A 23307-nucleotide genomic window follows, 5' to 3' on the forward strand; every position below is an offset into this window, starting at 1 on the left:
TTATAGAAGAAAATATACTCACCTTCCTTCCACTTCCTCCCGCTGCGGCCGCGGCCCGCGCCATCACTTCCGGTTTGCGATGACTCCTGGGAGCTGAACGTCATCGCTCCCAGGAATCAATGTGCCTGCACCGACCGTGCTCGTCAATTCCAGTGCAGGCCCGTCATTCCCTGCTAAACAGCTTCTGGGCATGCCCCGGAAGTGACGAGCGGGGCCGGTGCAGTGCATTGTGGGACTCAGACGTCACGAAGAGGGACGCTGCGGCTTCAGCTGCCCACACCTGAGATGGCAGCGCTGGAGAAGAAATTTTCAAGGTAAGTATTTCTTCTTACAGGTAAGTGCGACCCGGGACAGTTCAGAGGCTATCCATTGTGGAATGTACTAGCCATGACTGTCCTGGGGGGGATTTTTAGCTCAAATTGACCCCCGAGGCCGGAACTCCGCTTTAAGTTTAAATGAAGGAATGTAGAATAACAAAAATACTCTAGTACCTCTTTCCTCTTTGAAGAACCATCGTTGCCAGAAATGACCTTCTCTCTGTGCTTATCAAGCTCCTTTTTCCAACTCTGAAACAATACAAAAATAAAACATCGAACTTTCCTTTTTTGTACAGAGCCACAGGAAATAATAGTATTACATAGAATGATCACTGCTAGGTATAAAAACCATTTGAATTATTAAAGTGGTTCTAAAACTATAAAAGGTTTTTTTTAACATTAATGCATTAAGGTGAAAAACCTTCTGTGCTGAAACTCCCTCCCAGACCCCCCCCCCCCGTTTTCTTACCTGAGCCTGATCCAGCGATGTGCACCACAGCGCCTCCAGCCGCTGTCTCTCTCCTCATTGGACAAATTGATAGGAGCTGGAGGCATTTGCTCCTGCTGCTGTCAATCAAACCCTGTGACACGGGAGCAGGGGGCCGCTGTGTGTCAAAGGTCGAAGCAGTGGGACTTGGGCGCGAGCCGGCACGGATGCCCCCCAGGGTAAGTGTCTTTCTGTGGAGTGACTCGATGGAGAGGAGGGGCTTGGACTGCTGGCGAGGGACTCCAGAAATAGAGGATCGGGGCTGCTCTGTGCAAAACTATTGCACAGAGCAGGTGAGTTTAGGCATGTTTGTTATTTTTTTATTTTTTTAAAAAAAAAAAAGCCCAGAAGGCTTACAACCACTATAACCTCTTCCTGACCGCCCATTTACTGCGGCAGGTTGGCCCTCCTACGCAAACTAGCGTAGACCTACGTCGGTCATGCGCCTGCAGCTAGGGGGCGAGGGCGCGCCGCCGCCGGCATGCTCCCGCCCCCACCCCCACTTGGCAGCGGGGACTCCGATGCATGGGGCAGGAGGCTCCGATTGCCGACTGACAACCGCGATCGTTCGGATCTGAACGGATCCGCCTGTGTGAAAGGGGCCTAACTCTTAACTTCTGACAACCACCACATTGGAAGCACATGCATTATAATGGATAGGCAGAGGCAGGTGAGCCTGGAAGGAGCCCACCCACTCCTTAAAAAAGGTACAGGGGCACACTGAACACCCAGCGCATAGCACTATGGCAGCAAAGGTGTCAGTGCATTTCCTGACCAATATTCAAAGTACAAACAAGTGGCCACTGCCCCCACCTATAATTGGTCTTTGCAAACTGGTTTGGTTTTGTTTGACATGTCGCCCTTCCAGTGCTCCTTGCTGCAAAGACCAGTTATAGGTGGGGGCAGTGGCCACTTGTTTGTGCTTTAACCGCTTGCCGACTGCTCACAGTATATTTACTGCGGCAGTCAGCCCCTCACAGGCAGAGCGACGTAGGTCTACGTCGCTAGCCTGTGAGGCTCTGGGAAGCGAGCGCGCGCCGCCGGAGGCGCGGTCACCGACCCCGCCGGTCACTTGGCGATCGTCGGGGGAGAGGGAGAAAGTCAGGCGGCTTATGTAAACAAGCCACCTGTCATTCTCCCCGGTGCAGAAACACTGATCACACGGTTCTACAATGTAGGACCGTTGATCAGTGTTCCTACAGCTCAAGCCACAGCCAATCACAGTAAGAATCACGCCCCTAGGGACACACATAGCCCCTCCCTCTCAAATAAAGTTAACCCCTTCACTACCAGTGTATTTTTACAGTAACAGTGCATATGTATAGCACTGATTACTGTAGAAATGTCACTGGTAACCCCAAAAGTGTCAAAAATGTCAGTCAAGAGTGCGATCGGTCCGCCGCAATGTCGCAAAAAAAAAAAAAAAAAAAAAAAAAACACAACAAAAATGACAAAAATCTTTCCCTTTGTTAGTAAACGTGATAACTTTTGCGCAAGCCAATAAAAATACGCTTTTTGTGATTTTTTTTACCAAACATATGTAGCATAAAACAAATTGGCCGAAAATGTTAAAAAAATTTTGATTTTTACATTTTTTTGGGGAATTTCATATAAAAAAAAATGTGAAAAATATTGTTATTTTTGCAAAATTGACGCTCTTTTTTTGTTTATAGCGCATGATCAAAAAAAAAAAAAAAAAAAAAAAAAAAAAAAAAAAAAAAAAAAAAAAAAAAAAAAAAAAAAAAAATCGCACAGGTGATCAAATACCACCAAAAGAAAGCTCTGTTTGTGGGAAAAAAAGGACGTCAAATTCGTTTAGGTACAGCGTCGCACGACCGTGCAATTGTTCATTAAAGTCACGCAGTGCCGAATCGCAAAATACCCCCTGGTCTTTTAGCAGCCAAATCCTCCGGGGCTTAAGTGGTTAAATGTATAGGTCAGACAACGCACTGACATCTTTGCTGCCATAGTGCTATGCTCTGGGTGTCCAGTGTGCCCCTGTACCTTTAAGGAGGGGTGGGCTCCATTCTGGCTCACCTGTCCTCTGCCTATCCATTATAATGCATGTGCTTCCACTGTAGAGACTCTCAGAAGTTAGAGTTCGAACTACAGAAAATACTGGGGTGCCCGTAGCTTACGCATGTATTTGCAAATGTGTGCAGACTAAACCCCTGTTCTGAACACATATTGTTAGACAGGTCCATTTGGTTTTCTGTAGACTGGTTGGTAAGTGGACCTTGGACATTTGTTTGACATATGGCCACTCATTTGTGTTATGTTGCAGACCTGTATGCATCAACAGTACAAGCAAGCGTTTTAGCCGGTAATTTAGCTCACATACAAGCAGTTTAAAGCGGTATTAAACCCAAAAGCAAACATTATTTTGCAGTTTACCATTTTTAAGATATGTGATGGCTGCATTTGTTTTCCATTTATTGCTTTCTTCTATTTTCATCTGGTGATCCAGCCAGTAAGTCTTTAACAGAACAAGCTCTCTTGTAGTTACAGGGATGAGACAAACCATTAAACTACGACAAGGGCGCTTGCAATGATCAGCTTTTATTTATTGATGTAAAATCTTTATCCCAAAAAGGAGCAAAAACTGCTGTAACTGATTATGTAACTGATTACACAGTGTTAGCAGGACTTTGGCTTCAATTTGTTAGTGTATCTAAATCGGCTAGTACATCCAACGCTCCCCTCCCCCCAGACTGACAATGTTGCTGTCCAAAAGGTGCCACCTGTGCTGGTTTATCCAGAGTGGAGGCACTCTAATAAAAGATGTGTTACTGGCCAGATCACCCAGTGAAAATAGAGGAAAAAAAAATGCAGAAAAATAAAAAAAACGAATGCAGCCACCCACATCCAATGACTGGTAAGCTGCAATATATTACACTTTTGGGTTTAATATCGATAATAACCTTTACCTCTCTCTTGCCCTCTATAGCAGTGGTGGTGAACTTGAAAATTATAGAGGGACTAATGTACAGCTCCCAACATTTCCAGAGGGCCGCACAGCAGTGGCATCTTTTTATGTGTCAAAGTGCATTGCATTAAGTTAGCAGGATGTCCATTCATAATGCATGGGCGATAAAGCATCCCAACACCAAGACATTTCAATTCTTTATATTTTTTTATTGCAATGCACACTGAAGAGAAAGTGGGAAAAAAATAACCCTCAGCAATGGTGTCAGTGGATTCAATAAGAACCCCAAGCATTGGTGTCAGTGAATGCAATAAGAACCCTCAGCACTGGTGTCAGCGGATTCAATAAGAACCCCCAGCACTGGTGTCAGCAGATTCAATAAGAACCCCCAGCATTGGTGTCAGTGGATGCAATAAGAACCCCCAGCATTGGTGTCAGTGGATGCAATAAGAACCCCCAGCATTGGTGTCAGTAGAAGCAATGAGAACCCCCAGCATTGGTGCCAGCGAACGCAATAAGAACCCCCAGCACTGGTGTCAGCGAACGCAATGACAACCCCCAGCATTGGTGCCAGCGAACACAATAAGAACCCCGAGCATTTGTGCCAGCAAACGCAATAAGAACCCCCAGCATTGGTGTCAGCGGACGCAATAAGAACCCCCAGCATTGGTGTCAGTGGATGCAATAAGAAGCCCCAGCAATGAGGTCACTGACAATCCAAAACACTGATGTCACTGACCATAACAAACCATCAGAATTGGTGTCAGTGACCTTAATAGTAGATTGGGGATGCAGATACAGTAAAAATCCCCAGCTTTAATGTCAGTGATCACAGTAACATTCCCCAACATTGGTATAATTGACTGCAATATGGAGATAAGGCAGGGAAGAGGTGCTGATGCCAGCAGTGGAGAACACAGTCCCTGCTTGGGATTTCAGTGCAGCAAAGGCATTTGTGTTGTCAGCTCTCTAGAGGAAGTCAGGAGCTCACTACATCCTTGAGAAAAGGGCATGGCACCAAGATGTTGGTGGGTGTTTTTTTTTTTTTTTTTTTGCAGTATTCTGCACCTTATGTTGGAACCTCAAATCTTTTTGAGGTTCATTTTTGAGATGCAAGTCACACAGACATATAGATTTAAATTTCATTGTCTGATTAACAGGGAAAGGTAAAAAAAAGAACAAAAGCACACTTTATTCATCTTTTCCTCAAACTCAGCCAGCGCCCTGGACCCTTTCTTCTTCTTTTCTAGCTGTTCTTTCACTTCCTCCCTGTGGAAGATATAAAAAGGTTGTAGTTATTCATTATACCACATTACCATTCATGTAAGTAGTCAGCATTCCGTATCATTAAAATGTAATTCCAGTCAAATTCTAACCAAGCCTAAACCTACTCCCACCCTTTTTTACTCTGTAAAAGAAAAGATCTGTATACTCACCTATTATGAAGTCGCTTCAGTCCGGTCACATGATCAGGTTCCAGTGCCAGCTTCAGTATAGAGGAGAGGCAACAACGGCTGCGGAGCTGGGTGATGATGTCACTCTTAGGCTTACTATGGGGTGGCCGTTGTCAGCTGTCCCTCCTCTACGATGAAGCTGGCGCTGTGACCCGATTATGTGACCGGACTGGAGCAGCTTTAGAATAGGTAAGTATAGGCATCTTGTCTTTACAGGGTAGATAGAATAGGCTTCGAATGGGGGTGGGAGTAGATTTAGGCTTAGTTAAAATTAAATCGGATTTCCACTTAAACTTATTTAATAGAAAAACACTTAAATCCAGTTTGCTTAATACAGGGGTGGGGAACCTGCGGCCCGCACAATCGTTGCGTCCGCTGCCCCCCCCCCCCGTGCCGCTGAGCCTGTGTAGCTGTCAGAAGGAGCCGATGTCCACCCATTTGTGTGACAATAGCGAATGAAAATTTGCTATTGTCACACGGATCCTCCTCCTGGTCCGAGACCCGCTTCCTGATTGGCCGAAATGTGAACTCATGCCATTGGTCGAGGAGGAGGCGGGAGGACTCGAAGAGAAGCCGCCGCTGCAGGTAAGTGCACTGGCTTTCTGCATTGAAAGGGGGCACGCTGTGGTCACTCTGCATTGAAATGGGGCACGCTGTGGTCGCTCTGCATTGAAAGGGGGCACGCTGTGGTCACTCTGCATTGAAAGGGGGCACGCTGTGGTCACTCTGCATTGAAAGGGGGCACGCTGTGGTCACTCTGCATTGAAAGGGGGCACGCTGTGGTCACTCTGCATTGAAAGGGGGCACGCTGTGGTCACTCTGCATTGAAAGGGGGCACGCTGTGGTCACTCTGCATTGAAAGGGGGCACGCTGTGGTCACTCTGCATTGAAAGGGGGCACGCTGTGGTCACTCTGCATTGAAAGGGGGCACGCTGTGGTCACTCTGCATTGAAAGGGGGCACGCTATACCTTGATTACTGAAGGCCCCTTTCACACTTTTGTGACCTCAAAGTCACGCAATTTTTTACAGCGTTTTTTGTCGCAAAGCAATGCCTATTACATTTATGCATACATTTTGTACGGCTCCCGAATGATGTTACAAAAATCCAAATGGCCCTTGGCAGAAAAAAGGTTCCCCACCCCTGGCTTAGTAGGACTGTCAACAGAAACAAAAGTTAAAAAAAAAAAAAAAAAAAATGTTTTTCAGCTAATTCACTAGACAAATGGGAGAAACAAAATAAGATAGGAGGACTGAGGCAAGGTAAAAAGATTGCATTACCAATGACTATGTGCTTATAAGAGCTCAGAATAGCATCGGATTGGGGATTGGCTTAACGCTGCTTTAACCACGTCTATACCTCTGTACATCCTTAAAATGGAACTTTACCCATAACAATCTGATAAAAATAATGTTCTTTAGCAAGGAACATATATTCCACATTAATAATTATGCTGCCAAAATTAGTGTGTGCTGTAAATCGCGTCCAGCATTGTTCCGGTTTCTTTTTGCTGGAGGCTGCTATTTTGCTGAAGCCCAAAGCCTCTGAGCAGCAGTAAATCATAAAGCGGAACTAAACCCATCAATTTAATGTGGAGATTTAGTTAGAAAATGAAGTCCTGCTGGATTACTTTAGGCTGGGTACATTTTGCAGGTATAGCTATATAAACAATTAAGAAGTGCCCCTATATTGTTTAAAAACCAGTAACACAGTTTCACCCTGCTGTGCACATGCTCATTTTTAGGCACGGTCCAGTTTGTAGAAGCCGATCTGCTGACACCCTTAACCACTTGAAGGCCAGGCCTTTTAATTACAAGTTAAAAATCTGTACTTTTTGCTAGAAATTACTTTGAACCCCCCAACATTTATTATATTATATTATATATATATTTTTTTTTATTTAACAGAGACCCTAGAGAATAAAATTGTGATCGTTGCAAAACTTTAGGTCACACTGTATTTGCGCAGCATTCTTGCAATTGCAATTTTTTTTGAAAAAAAAAAAAAAAAAAAACAGTAAAGTTAGCCCAATTTTTTCCTATAATGTGAAAGAGGTGGAATGGGGGACAAACTTCAGTAGCTAATCTGCATAAGCGATGCTTTAAAAACTTTTACAGGTCACCTGTGTAGAGTTACAGAGGAGGTCCTGCACTAGAATTATTGCTCTCTAACGACTGCAGCGCTACCTCACTTTGGGTTTGAATACTGTTTACATTTGGGGGTGCGACCTACGTATGTGTTCGCTTCTGCATGCGAGCACGGCAGGATGGGGTGCTTTAATTTTTTTTTTTTTCTTTTTACACTGTCTAATTTTTTTTTTTTTTGTGGATCACATTCATTACAAGCAATGTAAACAGTAACAGGCATGTTACAGGTACTCTTTATGGAGGGATCTGGGGTCTATAAGACCCCAAACCCCTCCCTCTGCACTTGAAAGCATTCAAAATGCCAATATCTGTATTTTTGAATACTGTCACATTTTTAAAACTGGCGCCTTTAACCACGTCACCCCCGAAAGGTTTTACCCCCTAATGACCAGGCCTTTTTTTGTGACACAGCACTGCATTAATGAAATGCATGTCCTTTTTCCCCGAACTTGGAGCTTTCTTTTGGTGGTATTTGATTACCTTTGGGTTTATTTATTTTTTGCGCTATAAACAAAAAAAGTGACAATTTTGACAAAAAAGAAAAAAAAAAAAAATTTTTTTTTCTTTATGCTATAAAACATATCCAAAAAAAAAATCCAATTTCTTCATCAGTTTAGGCCAATATGTTTTCTGCTACATATTTGTGATAAAATAAATCCCAATAAGCGTATATTGGTTTGTGCAAGTTATTGTACTATTAGATAGATTTACGGAATTTTTTTTTTTTTTTTTAATAGTAATGGCAGCGATCTTTAGCGGAACTGCTACATTGCGACGGACAAATCTGACACTAATGCCCTGTACACACGTGCAGATTATCTGAAGACTTTTGTCTGCAGACTTACCTTTTCTATGTAGTGCATGGGCCTGCCGGATTGCATACAAATTGAAAGTGTTTAGGTTTGACCTCATATTATATGGTTTTGGTAAGTCTGCAGACAAAAGTCTTCAGATAATCTGCACGTGTGTACGGGGCATAAGTGACACTTTTTGTGGACCAGTGACACCAATTCAGAGATCAGTGCTAATGATGCTGGCAGAGAAGTGGTTAACATCAGGGCAATCATAGGGTTAAGTGTGAACCTAGGGAGAGCTTTCTAACTGTGTGGGAGGGTGGCTTAACTGGGGAAGACAGAGATCAGTGTTCCTGCTTAGCAGAAACACAGGATCTGCATCTTCCTCTCTGGCAGACCGCCGTTCTGCCTCTCCTACGAATGATCAGTGGGTCCCAGAGCCCCCGCCTATGTACAGGTATGTCGGTTCGCACAGGAGGGCCGCCCTGTCGCAGTATATTTGCGTGGGGCAGTCCCCAAGTGATTAAGACTCCAGTAAACAGGAAGTGACATTTCTTCTGGGTTACTACATCAGAGACCCAATCAAAGCAGATTCCATCTTTGTCCGGGTCTACAGCCAGCTAGCAGACGTGCTGGCTCACCACTCGGGTCTCCTGGTGGAGACCCAAGCGACCAGCTGTCCTGTCCGCTAGCTGGCTTGAGACAAGAACAAAGCTGGAATCTGCTTTGAACGGGTCTCCGATAGGGATGCACCGAAATGAAATTCTTGGCCGAAGCCGAATAATAATGAAATGCTTGGCCAAAGGCCGAATACCGAACGCGGTGTTTCGCATTTTTTCCATTTATTTTGCCAATTTTTTGTCCTCTCTCTTGTCCTCTCACTCTCTCTCTCTCTCGTCCTCTCACTCTCTCTCTCTCTCTTGTCCTCTCACTCTCTCTCTCTTGTCCTCTCACTCTCTCTTGTCCTCTCACTCTCTCACTCTCTCTTGTCCTCTCTCACTCTCACTCTCTCTTGTCCTCTCTCACTCTCTCTCTCTCTTGTCCTCTCTCACTCTCTCTTGTCCTCTCTCACTCTCTTGTCCTCTCTCACTCTCTCTCTCTCTTGTCCTCTCTCACTCTCTCTCTCTCTTGTCCTCTCTCACTCTCTCTCTCTCTTGTCCTCTCTCACTCTCTCTCTCTCTTGTCCTCTCTCACTCTCTCTCTCTCTTGTCCTCTCTCACTCTCTCTCTCTCTTGTCCTCTCTCACTCTCTCTCTCTCTTGTCCTCTCTCACTCTCTCTCTCTCTTGTCCTCTCTCACTCTCTCTCTCTCTTGTCCTCTCTCACTCTCTCTCTCTCTTGTCCTCTCTCACGTCTCTCTCTCTCTTGTCCTCTCTCACGTCTCTCTCTCTCTCTTGTCCTCTCACGTCTCTCTCTCTCTCTTGTCCTCTCACGTCTCTCTCTCTCTCTTGTCCTCTCACGTCTCTCTCTCTCTTGTCCTCTCACGTCTCTCTCTCTCTTGTCCTCTCACGTCTCTCTCTCTCTTGTCCTCTCACGTCTCTCTCTCTCTTGTCCTCTCACGTCTCTCTCTCTCTTGTCCTCTCACGTCTCTCTCTCTCTTGTCCTCTCACGTCTCTCTCTCTCTTGTCCTCTCACGTCTCTCTCTCTCTTGTCCTCTCACGTCTCTCTCTCTCTTGTCCTCTCACGTCTCTCTCTCTCTTGTCCTCTCACGTCTCTCTCTCTCTTGTCCTCTCACGTCTCTCTCTCTCTTGTCCTCTCACGTCTCTCTCTCTCTTGTCCTCTCACGTCTCTCTCTCTCTTGTCCTCTCACGTCTCTCTCTCTCTTGTCCTCTCACGTCTCTCTCTCTCTTGTCCTCTCACGTCTCTCTCTCTCTTGTCCTCTCACGTCTCTCTCTCTCTTGTCCTCTCACGTCTCTCTCTCTCTTGTCCTCTCACGTCTCTCTCTCTCTTGTCCTCTCACGTCTCTCTCTCTCTTGTCCTCTCACTCTCTCTCTCTCTTGTCCTCTCACTCTCTCTCTCTCTCTTGTCCTCTCGTGTCTCTGTCCGCTCATGTCTCTACTTACCTCCCTCCCATTTGCAGAGTCGATGTTTGCTGTATGGCTCCTGTGCCCTGTCACAGGCGGAGGCGGAGTACATTTGGAATCACTCCGCCTGTGACAGAAGCCGGCGCTAAGCGGCTATACAGAAAGCATCCGCTCTGCTTCCTGTAGTGCCTCCGGCTATGTTTACAGTGATGCTCGGGGATGGCGGGTCGCCGGTCGGGGACCCGCAATCTGGGCTTACCGACCCACCATCCGCGTCATTAAAAACGTCATTGTTCGGCACAAATTTATTCGGCCTTTTTACTTATTCGGCCGAACACCGAAAGTGCTTTTTTTGCTATTTTCGGCCGAATAATTTCGGTTGCCGAACATTCGGTGCATCCCTAGTCTCCGATGTAGTACGCGATTTTGCGGCAAGTGGTTAGAGCAGAATTAAACACTCCTATCCTTTACAGCCATGGAAGCTGCTTACGTTTGATCTGCAACTGCCATAGTGCTGCACATGTGATCAGGTCAGCCATTTGATGGTGCTACAGTTTGGTTGAGGACCCAAACAAATGTGACCGTTAGCAATCCCGGCATTCCAGGAATGTAACAAATTTTTTAAACCATAAAATTAATGGGTTTAGTTCCACGGTTTAGGAGATATTCGCCCTGCATGCAGCCCCTCCGGTGGACCTTCAGAGCTCCTTGCTGGAAAGTGACGTCATTGTGGCTCCGGCCACTCACAGCGCCAGAGCCGCCGAAGGAAGATGTCAGCTGCCTCAGCGGTGTCCGGGCTTCGTTCTAAGGTAAGTATTTCATAAGGAGCTTGTATGCGATGCATACTAGCTCATTATGCCTTTGTCCTGCAGGGTTCGTTTTTTTTTTTTTGTTTGAGGATACAACTGCTTTAAGGGCCGGTTCATACCACATGCAGTCCAGTGCATTTTTTTCTGCATCAAACGCATGGATAGTAGGTTATATGGTTTTCAATGGCATAGTTCACCAGTGCGGTCAGTTCCTGTGCATTCCAGAAAAAAAGTAGAACATGCTGCATTTTTCTGCACTGAACTACTGGAAGACACCTAAACGCACAAAAAACACGTCATTTAAGGTAAAGAGAGGGGAAAAAAATGCACCAAAACGCATTAAAAATAGCATGCATTCAGACTGCGTTTCTATGGCGTGAACTGGCTCTAATTCTGCCTTGGTGCCCGTTCACACCACAAAAACATCCTCCAGATCCATTCCGGATGAGTTTCTGCATGCGCACTTTTGATGTGCTCCACAGCGTTTCTGATATGTTTTCGGATGCATTCAAGAGGTTTGTTTTTTTTCACTGTACTGGAGTCTGGTGCGTTTATACAAACTTAAAGAGGAAGTAAACCCTCCTCTGCAACTTTTACCTATAGGTACTGTAAATATCTCCTAAACATGTACTGTTTAGGAGATATTTACCTTACATTCAGCCAGTGACATCACTGGCGCATGCGCTCTGAAGGAACGGCCACAGGTGCCGTTCCTTCAGAGCCCCGTGCCGTGACCGTCGGCTCCCACGCGCGTGCGCGAAAGTGACGTCACCGCGGCTCCAGGCCAATCAGATGGCCGGATGCCGTGATCCCGGAAGACGGGCAACTGAACATGTCGCCCGTCATACAGGTAAGCGGGCGGCACGGCGGGGGCTCGTTCTAAGGTAAGTATTTCATAATGAGCTAGTATGCGATGCATACTAGCTCATTATGTGTTTCTCTTTCAGGTTGAAAAGAAAAAAAAAAAAAAAAAAAAAAAAAAATGTATGGGTTTACAACCTCTTTAATGCGAGTTATAACATTTTTAATAAACTGCCCACTAGATGGCGCTTCTCTTTCTATATACACACACACACATACACACACACACACACACACACACACACACAGGAGCGGTGGGGGAAAATCGCACCGTATTCCTGTTCAAATCGCATGCGATTCTTTGCAGTGCGATTCGCGGCCATTTTGTTTTGATGCAAATCGCACAACAAAGTATCGGTACTTGGTATTGGCAAGTACTTGACCTGAAAGTATCGGTACTCTTACTCGCCGATGAAAAAACAGTATTGGTGCAACCCTGGCTACTACACAGGAAAAAAACAAAAACAATTAGGGCACTTGTTTACCTGCCAAGGAATTAGCATTTCTGTCCAGTTAGGAAACTCATCTAGTTCTCCTCCTGGCACCAGTTTCATGACTGGACAGTGAAACAGAGGAGTCACAGACTGATGAGGTCATCTCTCTGCTCCCTCCTCCAGCATGCTGCTTGTTAATATACAGAAGATAAATGCAGAACACCTTTTTGGTCTTTAGTGCTCTTCTCCCATCTTTCAGTCTAACTACTGCACAGCAATGGATTACAACGAGCTGAAATTAAAGCGGAGTTCCACTGGCTTTTGAGTTTATTAAAAGTCAGCAGCTATAAAAAAGTGTATCTGCTGACTTTTAATAAACACATCCTCACCTGTCCCACGGTCCAGCGATGCGGCCGGAGGAAGCCTTGGTTCTCTTCTCCCCGCGGCCCCGGCATCCCATTCAGGTAGTTATACTAGTTGCATTTAAAATACCGTATATACTCGAGTATAAGCCGACCCAAATATAAGCCAAGACCCCTACTTTTACCACAAAAAAAGTGGGAAAACTTATTGACTCGAGTAGAAGCCTAGGGTGGGAAATGCAGCAGCTACTGGACCCAACTGGACCACCACAAGACCCAAAACAGGGTCTGCGGGCATGGTGCAGGAGATGGCACAGGCCATGGCACAGGCCATGGTACAGGCAATGGCACAGGCCATGGTACAGGCAATGGCACAGGCCATGGTACAGGCAATGGCACAGGCCATGGTACAGGCAATGGCACAGGCCATGGTACAGGCAATGGCACAGTAAGCACAGGCATGGCACAGTAAGCACAGGCATGGTACAGGAGATGCAGTGCTGCGGGCATGGTACAGGGGAATGTCCTGTACCATGCCCGCAGCACTGCATTAGGAAATACAGGGGCTGCGGAGGAGTCTCACTTACCTGTCCGTGAGGCGACGTCTTCGATTTAAAAATCGTGCCGCCAATACGTCACCGCAAATGCGCCGCCGATGCTCGGAAAATATTCCCGGGCATGCGGCACATGCACAGTGACACGTCGGCGCCGAGCGGCGCCATTTTTAAAAAGACACTCTAGCCAGTGACTCGAGTATAAGCTGAGGGGTGCATTTTCAGCATGAAAAAACATGCTGAAAAACTCAGCTTATACTTGAGTATATACGGTACATTTAAATTACAAAATTTTTGGCAGAAAGTTAAAAAACTGACCCAGGAAATAACGGGAGCAAGTAGTATAAAAACCTTGAAACCCATTTTTTTCATAGCACCAAACTTACAATAAAGAAATATAAAAAGACAGTGATACCCCATTTATAAATGCAGCAAAATACCTAAACCCAAAATTTTGGCAGGTACCAGAAAGCCCAACATTAAGAGACTGTGTCAGAAAGATAGAAAGTATTTACAACATAGAAGAACTGTATCACATGGGAGAAAATAAACAGGAAAATGTGTCAATATCTGGAAAGGGTGGAGAGAGTTTAAGAGTCGGTTCACACTGGGGCGACACGACTCTGTACTACTTCGGGGGCGACTTGTGCATTACCACGCACCACGACTTCGGAGCGACTTGCAGGGACTTCACATAATGAATGTCTATGCAAGTCGCTCCGAGGTCGCCCCGAAGTAGTACAGGACCCTTTTTCTAAGTCGGAGCGACTTGTGTAGCTCCTATTAGAACGGGTCCTGTAGCGGTCAATCGACCGCGACTTGTCAGGCTGACAAGTCGCCTGACAAGTCGCGCTAGTGTGGATCGGCTCTTAGTGTACAAAGAGATACGCTTAATTAAGGTGCTTAAAATGAGGATAGGTGGTAGAATGGGGGAAAAAAAAACCGGAGGCTTCGCTAGGTTAAAGCGGAGTTCCACCCTGGTTATACATTTTTTTATAAAAATACCCCCGGGACAGTCAGGGCTAACACAATCCACAATGGCTAGCCTCTGATCTGTCCCAGGTTGCACTTAGCTTTCAGGAGAAATACTTACCTTGAAATTGTCTTGTCCAGCGCTGCCATCTCAGGTGTGGGCAGCCTGAAGCCAGCGCGATCCTCTTCCGCGTCCTCTTCGGTCCCACGATGCACTGCACCGGCCCCGACGTCACTTCCGGGTCGCGCGCGGCACGCCCAGAAGCTGTTTAGAAGGGAATGACGCGCGCACCCCGGAACTGACGTCGGGGCCGGTGCAGGCGCATTGATTCCTGGGAGCGATGACGTTCAGCTCCCAGGAATCATTGCAAAAGCCAGGAAGTGACGAATCGCCGTGGCCGTCGAGGGGAGGAAGAAGGAAGTAAGGGGAGTATATTTTCTCTAAAAGGCAAGTGAAAAAAAAAAAAAAAAAAATTGCGATTATCGTTTTGTTTTTCAGGTGACCGGGAGCGAGAAGATGGAGGCAAGTATACATTTCGGGTGGAACTCCACTTTAAGGAAGAGGTGGGATCCAGGGGAAAAATGTAAGTTTTTTTATTTTGTTCTTATGAATAATATATATATATATATTTTTGATATAATGTGAAAATTAATAAACTTTAAAAAAAAATACATTGAATGATTTTTTTACATAAATGGCATTAATTTGGTTTATACAATCTCACTGAAATTCAGCTTTATTGCTATAAGCGAGCGTAACTCACCAGGTAGGTCTTGGCCTGCTTAAATAATCCTGAATGGTTGGTCCACCTGAAGCTACGGGGCCCCTGGATCTGGCCATAGCTATAGGGTTCATATATGCCTAGAAAAAGGAAAAATAAAAAATAAAAATCATAGATGCAAACTAGAATCTCTTATGAAACAAAACTAAGTTTATCTAAAGCCAAAACTTTTGTCTTTTGTCTGTACTCCACTGTGGAGATTCCCCTCCACATCCCAACCTGTAGACACAACAGGAGGTGAAAGAAAGTCTCTCCGAAGTGTGGAAACCCCCCTAAAGCCTAGAACACATTGGCCAAATGTCAGGTGGCATCGGCCAGTTCAATATAAACCAGCCGACATTCGGCCCGTGTGTACTGCAGGCGGTCTGATAGAAGTCGGGCTATTGTCGAAGGGGCATGACCGAAAGAGGTCTACCAATGGGCTCCCGATCAGCGCTCTCAGACAATGGCTGGGACAGCAGGGGAGATTGCTGTACTAACATTGGATAGTTAGTACAGCAGCTCCCTCTGAGCTGTCAGTTTTTTTCCTTCAGCCCTGCTGGGTTGAACGAAAAAAAAAAAAAAAAAAAACTACTAGCATGCACAAGGCTTTAGACAGCCGTCATCAGAATGTTTCACCATTAGAATTTCTCTTGCTGATCTAGCCACAACTTCACATTTTGGATTTTCCCTCATTTTAGGTCCTGATGACAATGACAAATAAGTATAACACTGTAGATTGCTGATCCAGAGAGCATCTGTCTGCCCAAGGCTTTGTTCATGTGGGCTTTAGTGCCGGTTCACACTGATCCGACTTGGACCGCGACTTGTCAGTCTGACGCGTCCGTCGCGCTCCCATTGTTCGGTACAGGACCCGTTCTAATAGGAGCGACACAAGTCGCTCCGACTTAGAAAAAGGGTCCTGTACTACTTCGGGGCGACCTCTGAGCGACTTGCATAGACATTCATTTTATGAAGTCCGTGCAAGTCGCGGTGCATGCGACTTCACAGGTCGCCCCCGAAGTCGTGCCGCTGCAGTGTGAACCGGAACTTAGTTTATACAAAAGCAGCAAGATTTAGTATTATTTTTATTATTGTACAGGATTTATTTGGCATCAACAGTTCAAGCAGAGCTTTACAATATAAGGGGGAAGACAGTAGAGTTACAATAAAATGCAAGAGAAGTCACAGCACTGGTAGTCTAAAGCGGAGCTCCACCTAAAACTGGGAAGTTCTGCTTTAAAATAGAACTAAAGGCAAAACTTGTTTTTTCACTTTTGGTAGCGCAAAGGAGGGCTATAACCCCTGGTCAGATTTTTTGTTCCACCATCTGTGTCACACTGCAGAGATTTCCCTTCACTTCCTGTCCCATAGACAAACAGGAAGTGAGAGGAAATCCCTGCACATTAGGGGAATTCTTTGGGGAACCCCAGGTCACCAGAACTAGTGTCCCCATTGGAAGATTTCCCTTTTTTGGGGAGAACCCAAATTTTTTTTTTTTTTTTTACTTTCAATGATAATGGTACACAGAACATCAAAATAAATCTCCTTAACCGGGACACAGACAGCAATAAAAACTGACAAGCATTCTAATCCCTCTCCAATCTATCCAAAACTAAAACAAAAGTTTTACCTTTAGTTATACTTTAAAGTGCTTGTAAACCTACTCTTATACCTTTTTAACCACTTAAGCCCCGGAAGATTTTACCCCCTTCCTGACCAGGGCCTTTTTTTGCGATTCGGCACTGCGTGACTTTAACGGACAATTGCGCGGTCGTGCGACGCTGTACCTAAACTAATTTGACGTCCTTTTTTCCCCACAAACAGAGCTTTCTTTTGGTGGTATTTGATCACCTGTGCGATTTTTACTTTTTGCGCTATAAACAAAAAAAGAGCGTACATTTTGCAAAAATAATATTTTTCACATTTTTATATATGAAATTCCCAAAAAAAACATGTAAAAATGAAAAAATTTTTTAACATTTTTGGCCAATTTGTTTTCTGCTACATAGGTTTGGTAAAAAAATAAATAAATAAAAATAATTGCAAAAAGCGTATTTTGATTGGTTTGCGCAAAAGTTATTGCGTTTACTAAGGGAAAGATTTCTGTCATTTTTGGTGGGTTTTTTTTAACGCGTAATGGCGGCGATCTGCGATTTTTTTTTGCGGGACTGCGACATTGCGGCGGACAGATCGGACCCTTGACTGACATTTTTGACACTTAGTGCTATACATATGTACTGTTACTGTAAAAATGACACTGGGAGGGAAGGGGTTAACTTTATTGGGGAAGGAGGGGTTAAGTGTGTCTCTAGGGGAGTGCTTCTAACTGTGATTGGACATGGCTACTAGTGTAGGAAAAGTGATCAACGGTCCTACATAGTAGAACCGTATGATCACCATTCCTACACAGGGGAGAATGACAGGGGGCTTGTTTACATTAGCCACCTGCCTTTCTCCCTTCACGGAGGACGATCGCGAGTGACCGGCGGACATCGGGTCCGCCGGTCACACGCACGGACTTCCCAGCGAACGAGCAGGGGCGGGCGTGCGCTTGCCCGCTATTGGCTCACAAGCAACTGACAGGCTAGTGACGTATATATACGTCACTTTGCCTGGCCGGGGCTGACCGCCGCAGTATATGTACTTGCGGCGGTCGGCAACCGGTTAATACCTATAGGTACTGTAAATATCTCCTAAATTTGCACTGTTTGGGAGATATTTACTATCATGCAGCCGATGATGTCATCGGTGCATGTGCACTAAAGAAACTTGCTGCCCGTGCCGTTTCTTCAGAGCCCTGTGCCGTGACCGGCGGCTCCCGTGCACATGTGCGAGAGTGACGTCACGCAGCTCCGTCCAGTAGCATAGCTGGAGTCTGCAGACCAGGAAGGAAGACGGCTGAAGATGGATGCGGCCTCCAGCGGGGACAACGAGGGCTTTGTTTGGAGGCAAGTGTCACATAATGTGCTAGTATGCGATGCATTTACTTTGCAGGGAAGAAAAAAAAGGGAAGACTTGACTTCCTCTTTAAGGCTTCCCTCCCCCCTCCTTTTCACCAAACAAAATTTTTTTGAGGGGGGGGGGGTACCTGGTTTTGCAGGTATCTGGGCTCTAACTTCCGCTTGGATCGCCTCCTTTTCCCCTCCCTCCAGTCTTTTGGGACATGTGACAGTTTCCGAGACGACTGCAGGACCATTCACAAAGCCGCAAGCTGTCACAGCGCTGTGCCCACACTTAAGATGTCAGCGCCAGGGACAAAAGACCAAGGGAAGGAATGACTCGGGAGAGCACAGCTCTGGATCCTGGGACAGGTAAGTGTCTGTATATTAAAAGTCAGCAGCTACAGTTTTTGTAGCTGCTGACCTTTAATAAACACAAAATAGACTGGAGCTCCTCTTTAGTACTTCCTGTAGAAGTGTCACCCCTCCGTACAAACCTGGGGTTAGAAAGTAAACAATGCACTGATCACAATTCCAATGATCCAGGGGCTTCAATGCAAAAATGTAATAAAAGCTCAATACTTATTTTATTGAAGTGGGTGCATTCATTACATTTCTGAAAAAAAAAAAAAAAAATGGACTGTGCCTTTTAACACCGATCCACTAAAGCACAACAGTGACCCCCAAAAAAAAGCTTGGAGACGAACGCAGAGCACAAAACATACATTCACATAACCTTTATTGTGAGTAATTTACATAGAACAAGCAAAAACCCACAACTAATTCTCAGACAGGAATGTTTGTGTCCTCATCTATTGTGTACCCTCCATAGAGAAGCCGGGCGTTGGCGCACACAATGTGTGACCCAGAGGGACCTCGTCACCAGGAAACGCCGGCCCATGACGATAGACTGCAAACTTTAGGATGCACATTAAAGATTTATTCGCTTCTCCTTAGCAAGGCTCACAAGGCATGCAACGGCTGACACAAACAGGATTATCATCCGAGCATAAAGTACATCAACTCAAGGGGGACCACGCTGTAATGTCAGGCTTACCTGGGTTTAATTAAAGAGGAAGAAAACCCTTCCATATTTTTTCCTCCCTGTAAAGTAAATGCATAATGTGCTAGTATGCATCGCATACTAGCACATTATGTGACACTTACCTGCAAACAAAGCCCTCGCTGTCCCCGCTGGCGGCCGCATCCATCTTCGCCAGTCTTCCTTTGCGGGTCTGCGGACTCAGGCTGTATTACTGGACAGAGCCACGTGACGTCAATCCCATGCATGCGCGCGGAAGCCGCCGTTCACGGCACAGGGCTATAAAGAGACTGCACAGACGGCCATTTCTTCAGAGCGCATGCGCTCATTACTTCTATGGCTGCATTCAATGTAAATATCTCTTAAACAATGCAAGTTTAGGAGATATTTACGGTACCTATAGGTAAGCCTTTTAAAGGTTTTCCTATAGGTAAAAGTTAATAAAGTGGGTATACAACCACTTTGAGAAAAGGTATTTTGTGCAATATTCTTCATAATGCCAATCTTATATACGGTCTAAACTAGAATAACACGTAGGTGACCTGCACTGTGTGGGCAAATGGTGGATAGAACATGTAGTCTCCAGCCAGTGCTAGTAAAAGAACATCTTCCCAGGTAATGATAAAGATCACTGGATCCAATAATATTTCTACAGCTCGAGTCCATCTATTAGTAAAATGTAAATCATAATTTATATGATCACAATCAGTCCCCTGTGAATGGATTGAAAACATGCCCTATTTTTAGCCTAGTGAGGGTACCGGGAGCCCCATAACTGTATATCTGCAGTGTAAGTGACTGCTAATCTCGGGAGATTTGGAGATGTCACTACTGTGCTGATCACTATTCTCCTTGCTGGAGAGGAAGATGTACCTGAGCACCAGCAGTACAAGAATTTCCCTGCTCCATTCATTCTGTGGTTCTGTACTTCCTCTTCCTCTCCTGCGGTTTCATTATTACTCCTCCATGAGTCATTAGGGGGGCATCTCTGACATAGGGAACCCTGCCTCTATCAGATTGGCTGCCTTCATATAGATACACACTCATCAGCCTGATAGCTGTACAGTGCCTTGGAAAATTATTCATACCCCTTGAAATGTTCCACATTTTATGTTACAACCAAAAACGTAAATAAGTATATACTCGAGTATAAGCCGACCCGAATATAAGCCGAGGCCCCTAATTTTACCACAAAAAAATGGGAAAAATTATTGACTCGAGTATAAGCCTAGGGTGGGAAATGCAGCAGCTACTGGACCCAACCGCAGGGGCTGCAGGCACAGCACAGGAGAATGCAGGGCTGCGGGAACGGTAAAGGAGAGTGCAGGGCTGCGGGCACGGTACAGGAGAATGCCGGGCTGCGGGCACGGTACAGGAGAATGCAGGGCTGGGGGGCACGGTACAGGAGAATGCAGGGCTGCGGGCACGGTACAGGAGAATGCAGGGCTGGGGGGCACGGTACAGGAGAATGCAGGGCTGGGGGGCACGGTACAGGAGAATGCAGGGCTGGGGGGCACGGTACAGGAGAATGCAGGGCTGGGGGGCACGGTACAGGAGAATGCAGGGCTGGGGGGCACGGTACAGGAGAATGCAGGGCTGGGGGGCACGGTACAGGAGAATGCAGGGCTGGGGGGCACGGTACAGGAGAATGCAGGGCTGGGGGGCACGGTACAGGAGAATGCAGGGCTGCGGGAACGGTAAAGGAGAGTGCAGGGCTGCGGGCACGGCGCAGGAGAATGCAGGGCTGGGGGGCATGGTACAGGAGAATGCAGGGCTGGGGGGCATGGTACAGGAGAATGCAGGGCTGGGGGGCATGGTACAGGAGAATGCAGGGCTGGGGGGCATGGTACAGGAGAATGCAGGGCTGGGGGGCATGGTACAGGAGAATGCAGGGCTGGGGGGCATGGTACAGGAGAATGCAGGGCTGCGGGCATGGTAAAGGAGAATGCAGGGCTGCGGGCATAGTACAGGAGAATGCAGGGTGGCGGGCATAGTACAGGAGAATGCAGGGTGGCTGGCATTGTACAGGAGAATGCAGGGTGGCTGGCATTGTACAGGAGAATGCAGGGTGGCTGGCATTGTACAGGAGAATGCAGGGTGGCTGGCATTGTACAGGAGAATGCAGGGCTGGGGGGCATGGTAAAGGAGAATGCAGGGCTGGGGGGCATGGTAAAGGAGAATGCAGGGCTGCGGGCATGGTACAGGAGAATGCAGGGCTGCGGGCATAGTACAGGAGAATGCAGGGCTGGGGGGCATGGTAAAGGAGAATGCAGGGCTGCGGGCATAGTACAGGAGAATGCAGGGTGGCGGGCATGGTACAGGAGAATGCAGGGCTGGGGGGCATGGTACAGGAGAATGCAGGGCTGGGGGGCACGGTACAGGAGAAGGGAAAATAAAATCTTCCGGGGCTTAAGTGGTTAAGGGAACAGAATCAGTTTTTTCTTTTAGGGTAACAAACGCTTCAAACTTTTTAGCCTAAAAGCAAAATTCTATGTGTGGTGGAAAACTAAGGCTGGCCATACATGTTCAATTCCTTGTACACTTTTCTGTTAGATTTACCACAAAGCTAAACAACACTTTCACTTGTATTTAATTAGGCCGGCCTTTGTACTACATAGTTGAAGGTAAATTTCAAGAAAATTGTACAGAAAAATTGTATAATGTATGGCCAGCCTAACACTGCACATCACCCGGAACACACCATCCCCACTGTGAAACATGGTGGTGACAGCATCATGTTATGGGGATGCTTTTCTTCAGCAGGGACAGGGAAGCTGCTCAGAGTTGATGGGAAGATGGATGGAGCCAAACACAGGACAATCTTAGGAGAAAACCTGTTAGAGTCTGCAAAAGACTAGAGACTGGGGAGGAGGTTCACCTTCCAGCAGGACAACGACCCTAAACATACATACATACATACATACATACATACATACAATACATACATACATACATTACATACATACATACGGTCCCAGACAGACAGGGACTGTCTCATCTATAACTAGTAATGTATGATGTGTATTGGTCCTGGACAGACAGGGACTGTCTCATCTATAGCACCAGGATGACGTCTGATTGAAGTGTACAGATCTCCCCCCCTAGTGACCCTTCATCAGGTCGCTATCACCATGGTGACGGATAACGGAGGTGATAGAGGACACTTAGCAATGTACAGCACAGTCTCCTCTCTATCACCGGGCTCCATATATACAATATACATTCCCCGACCACCCCCCGGGATCTGTACTCACCACTCGGTTGTCGCGCTTCCCCATGATGCACTGCGCTCTCTCGGTCGCACTCCCACCGGGAAGAATCCTCCAGCGGCCTCACATAGTGAACACACACTATAGAGAGGAGTGCTGGGAAAGAGCGGCGCCAGAGCTGAGCGCTCCCCCTGCTGGAGGGAAGCCCAGCGCGCCGCCTGCAGGGACATAGATGAGTGAATACCTGGGACCTATTGCAACCAATCAGAGTTCATCTTGGGTGGGCTGACTTCAGCTAAATGAATTCTATTTGGTTTCTGTAACTGAGAAACACAAATAAATAAATGGAAATATATGAAGTGTTTGTTCAGGCAGGAAAGAAAGTCTATAGAGAGGTTTGCTTAACCACTTTACCACCGGAGGATTTTGCTGTCTTACGTCTGGGCCACTTTTTGCGATTTGGCACTGCGCGAATTAAACTGACAATTGCGCGGTCGTGCGACGCCGTACCCAAACGAAATTTACGTCCTTTTTTTCCCACAAACAGAAACAGTATTTGATCACCTGTGCGATTTTTACTTTTTGCGCTATAAACAAAAAAAGAGCGTAAATTTTGAAAAAATAATATTTTTATATGAAATCCCCCCCCCCCAAAAAAATGTAAAAATCAAAATCTTTTTACATTTTTGGCCAATTTGTTTTCTGCTACCTATATTTGGTAAAAAAAAAAAAATCACAATAAGTGTATTTTGATTGGTTTGCGAAAAAAGTTATTGCGTTTACTAACTAAGGGAAAGATTTCTGTTGTTTTTGGTGTTTTTTTTTTAACGAGTAATGGCGGCGATCTGCGTTTTTTTTGCGGGACTGCGACATTGCGGCTTGACTGACATTTTTGACACTTTTGGGGGTACCAGTGACATTACTGCAGTAATCAGTGCTATACATATGCACTGTTACTGTAAAAATGACACTGGCAGGGAAGGGGTTAATTTTATTGGAGAGGGAGGGGTTAATGTATGCCTGGTGCTTACTAACATGTGTGGGGGGAGGTGACTGAGTGACACAGGGACAGATCGCAGGTTCAGCTATGCTGAACCCTGCAATCTGTCACTGTTTGTCACTTAGGAGATCCGCCGCTCTGTTTACACAAGTGGGCGGATCTCCAAACTCGATTCCCCGGCGATCGGGGAAGAGCGGCGGTGATCGCCGCTGCTC

At 46.1% G+C, this 23307-nt stretch overlaps 1 protein-coding gene across 1 annotated transcript in view; it reads right to left on the reverse strand.

Annotated features, from left to right (window-relative positions):
- Positions 1-22240, reverse strand: part of FAM133B (family with sequence similarity 133 member B) — a 48269-nt gene extending 26029 nt beyond the window's left edge. Inside the window, exons 1-4 of the mRNA XM_082257469.1 lie at positions 22138-22240; positions 14903-15000; positions 4921-4999; positions 492-566 (exon numbers count right to left, since the gene is read on the reverse strand). Of these exons, the coding sequence (XP_082113595.1) occupies positions 492-566; positions 4921-4999; positions 14903-15000; positions 22138-22161 (276 nt within the window). The 5' untranslated portion in view covers positions 22162-22240. The remainder of the gene's footprint in view (positions 1-491; positions 567-4920; positions 5000-14902; positions 15001-22137) is intronic.
- Between the last annotated feature and the right edge of the window lie 1067 nt (positions 22241-23307).

This window comes from Pelophylax lessonae, assembly GCF_965119305.1.
Source record: "Pelophylax lessonae genome assembly, chromosome: 5".
Lineage (NCBI taxonomy): Eukaryota > Metazoa > Chordata > Amphibia > Anura > Ranidae > Pelophylax > Pelophylax lessonae.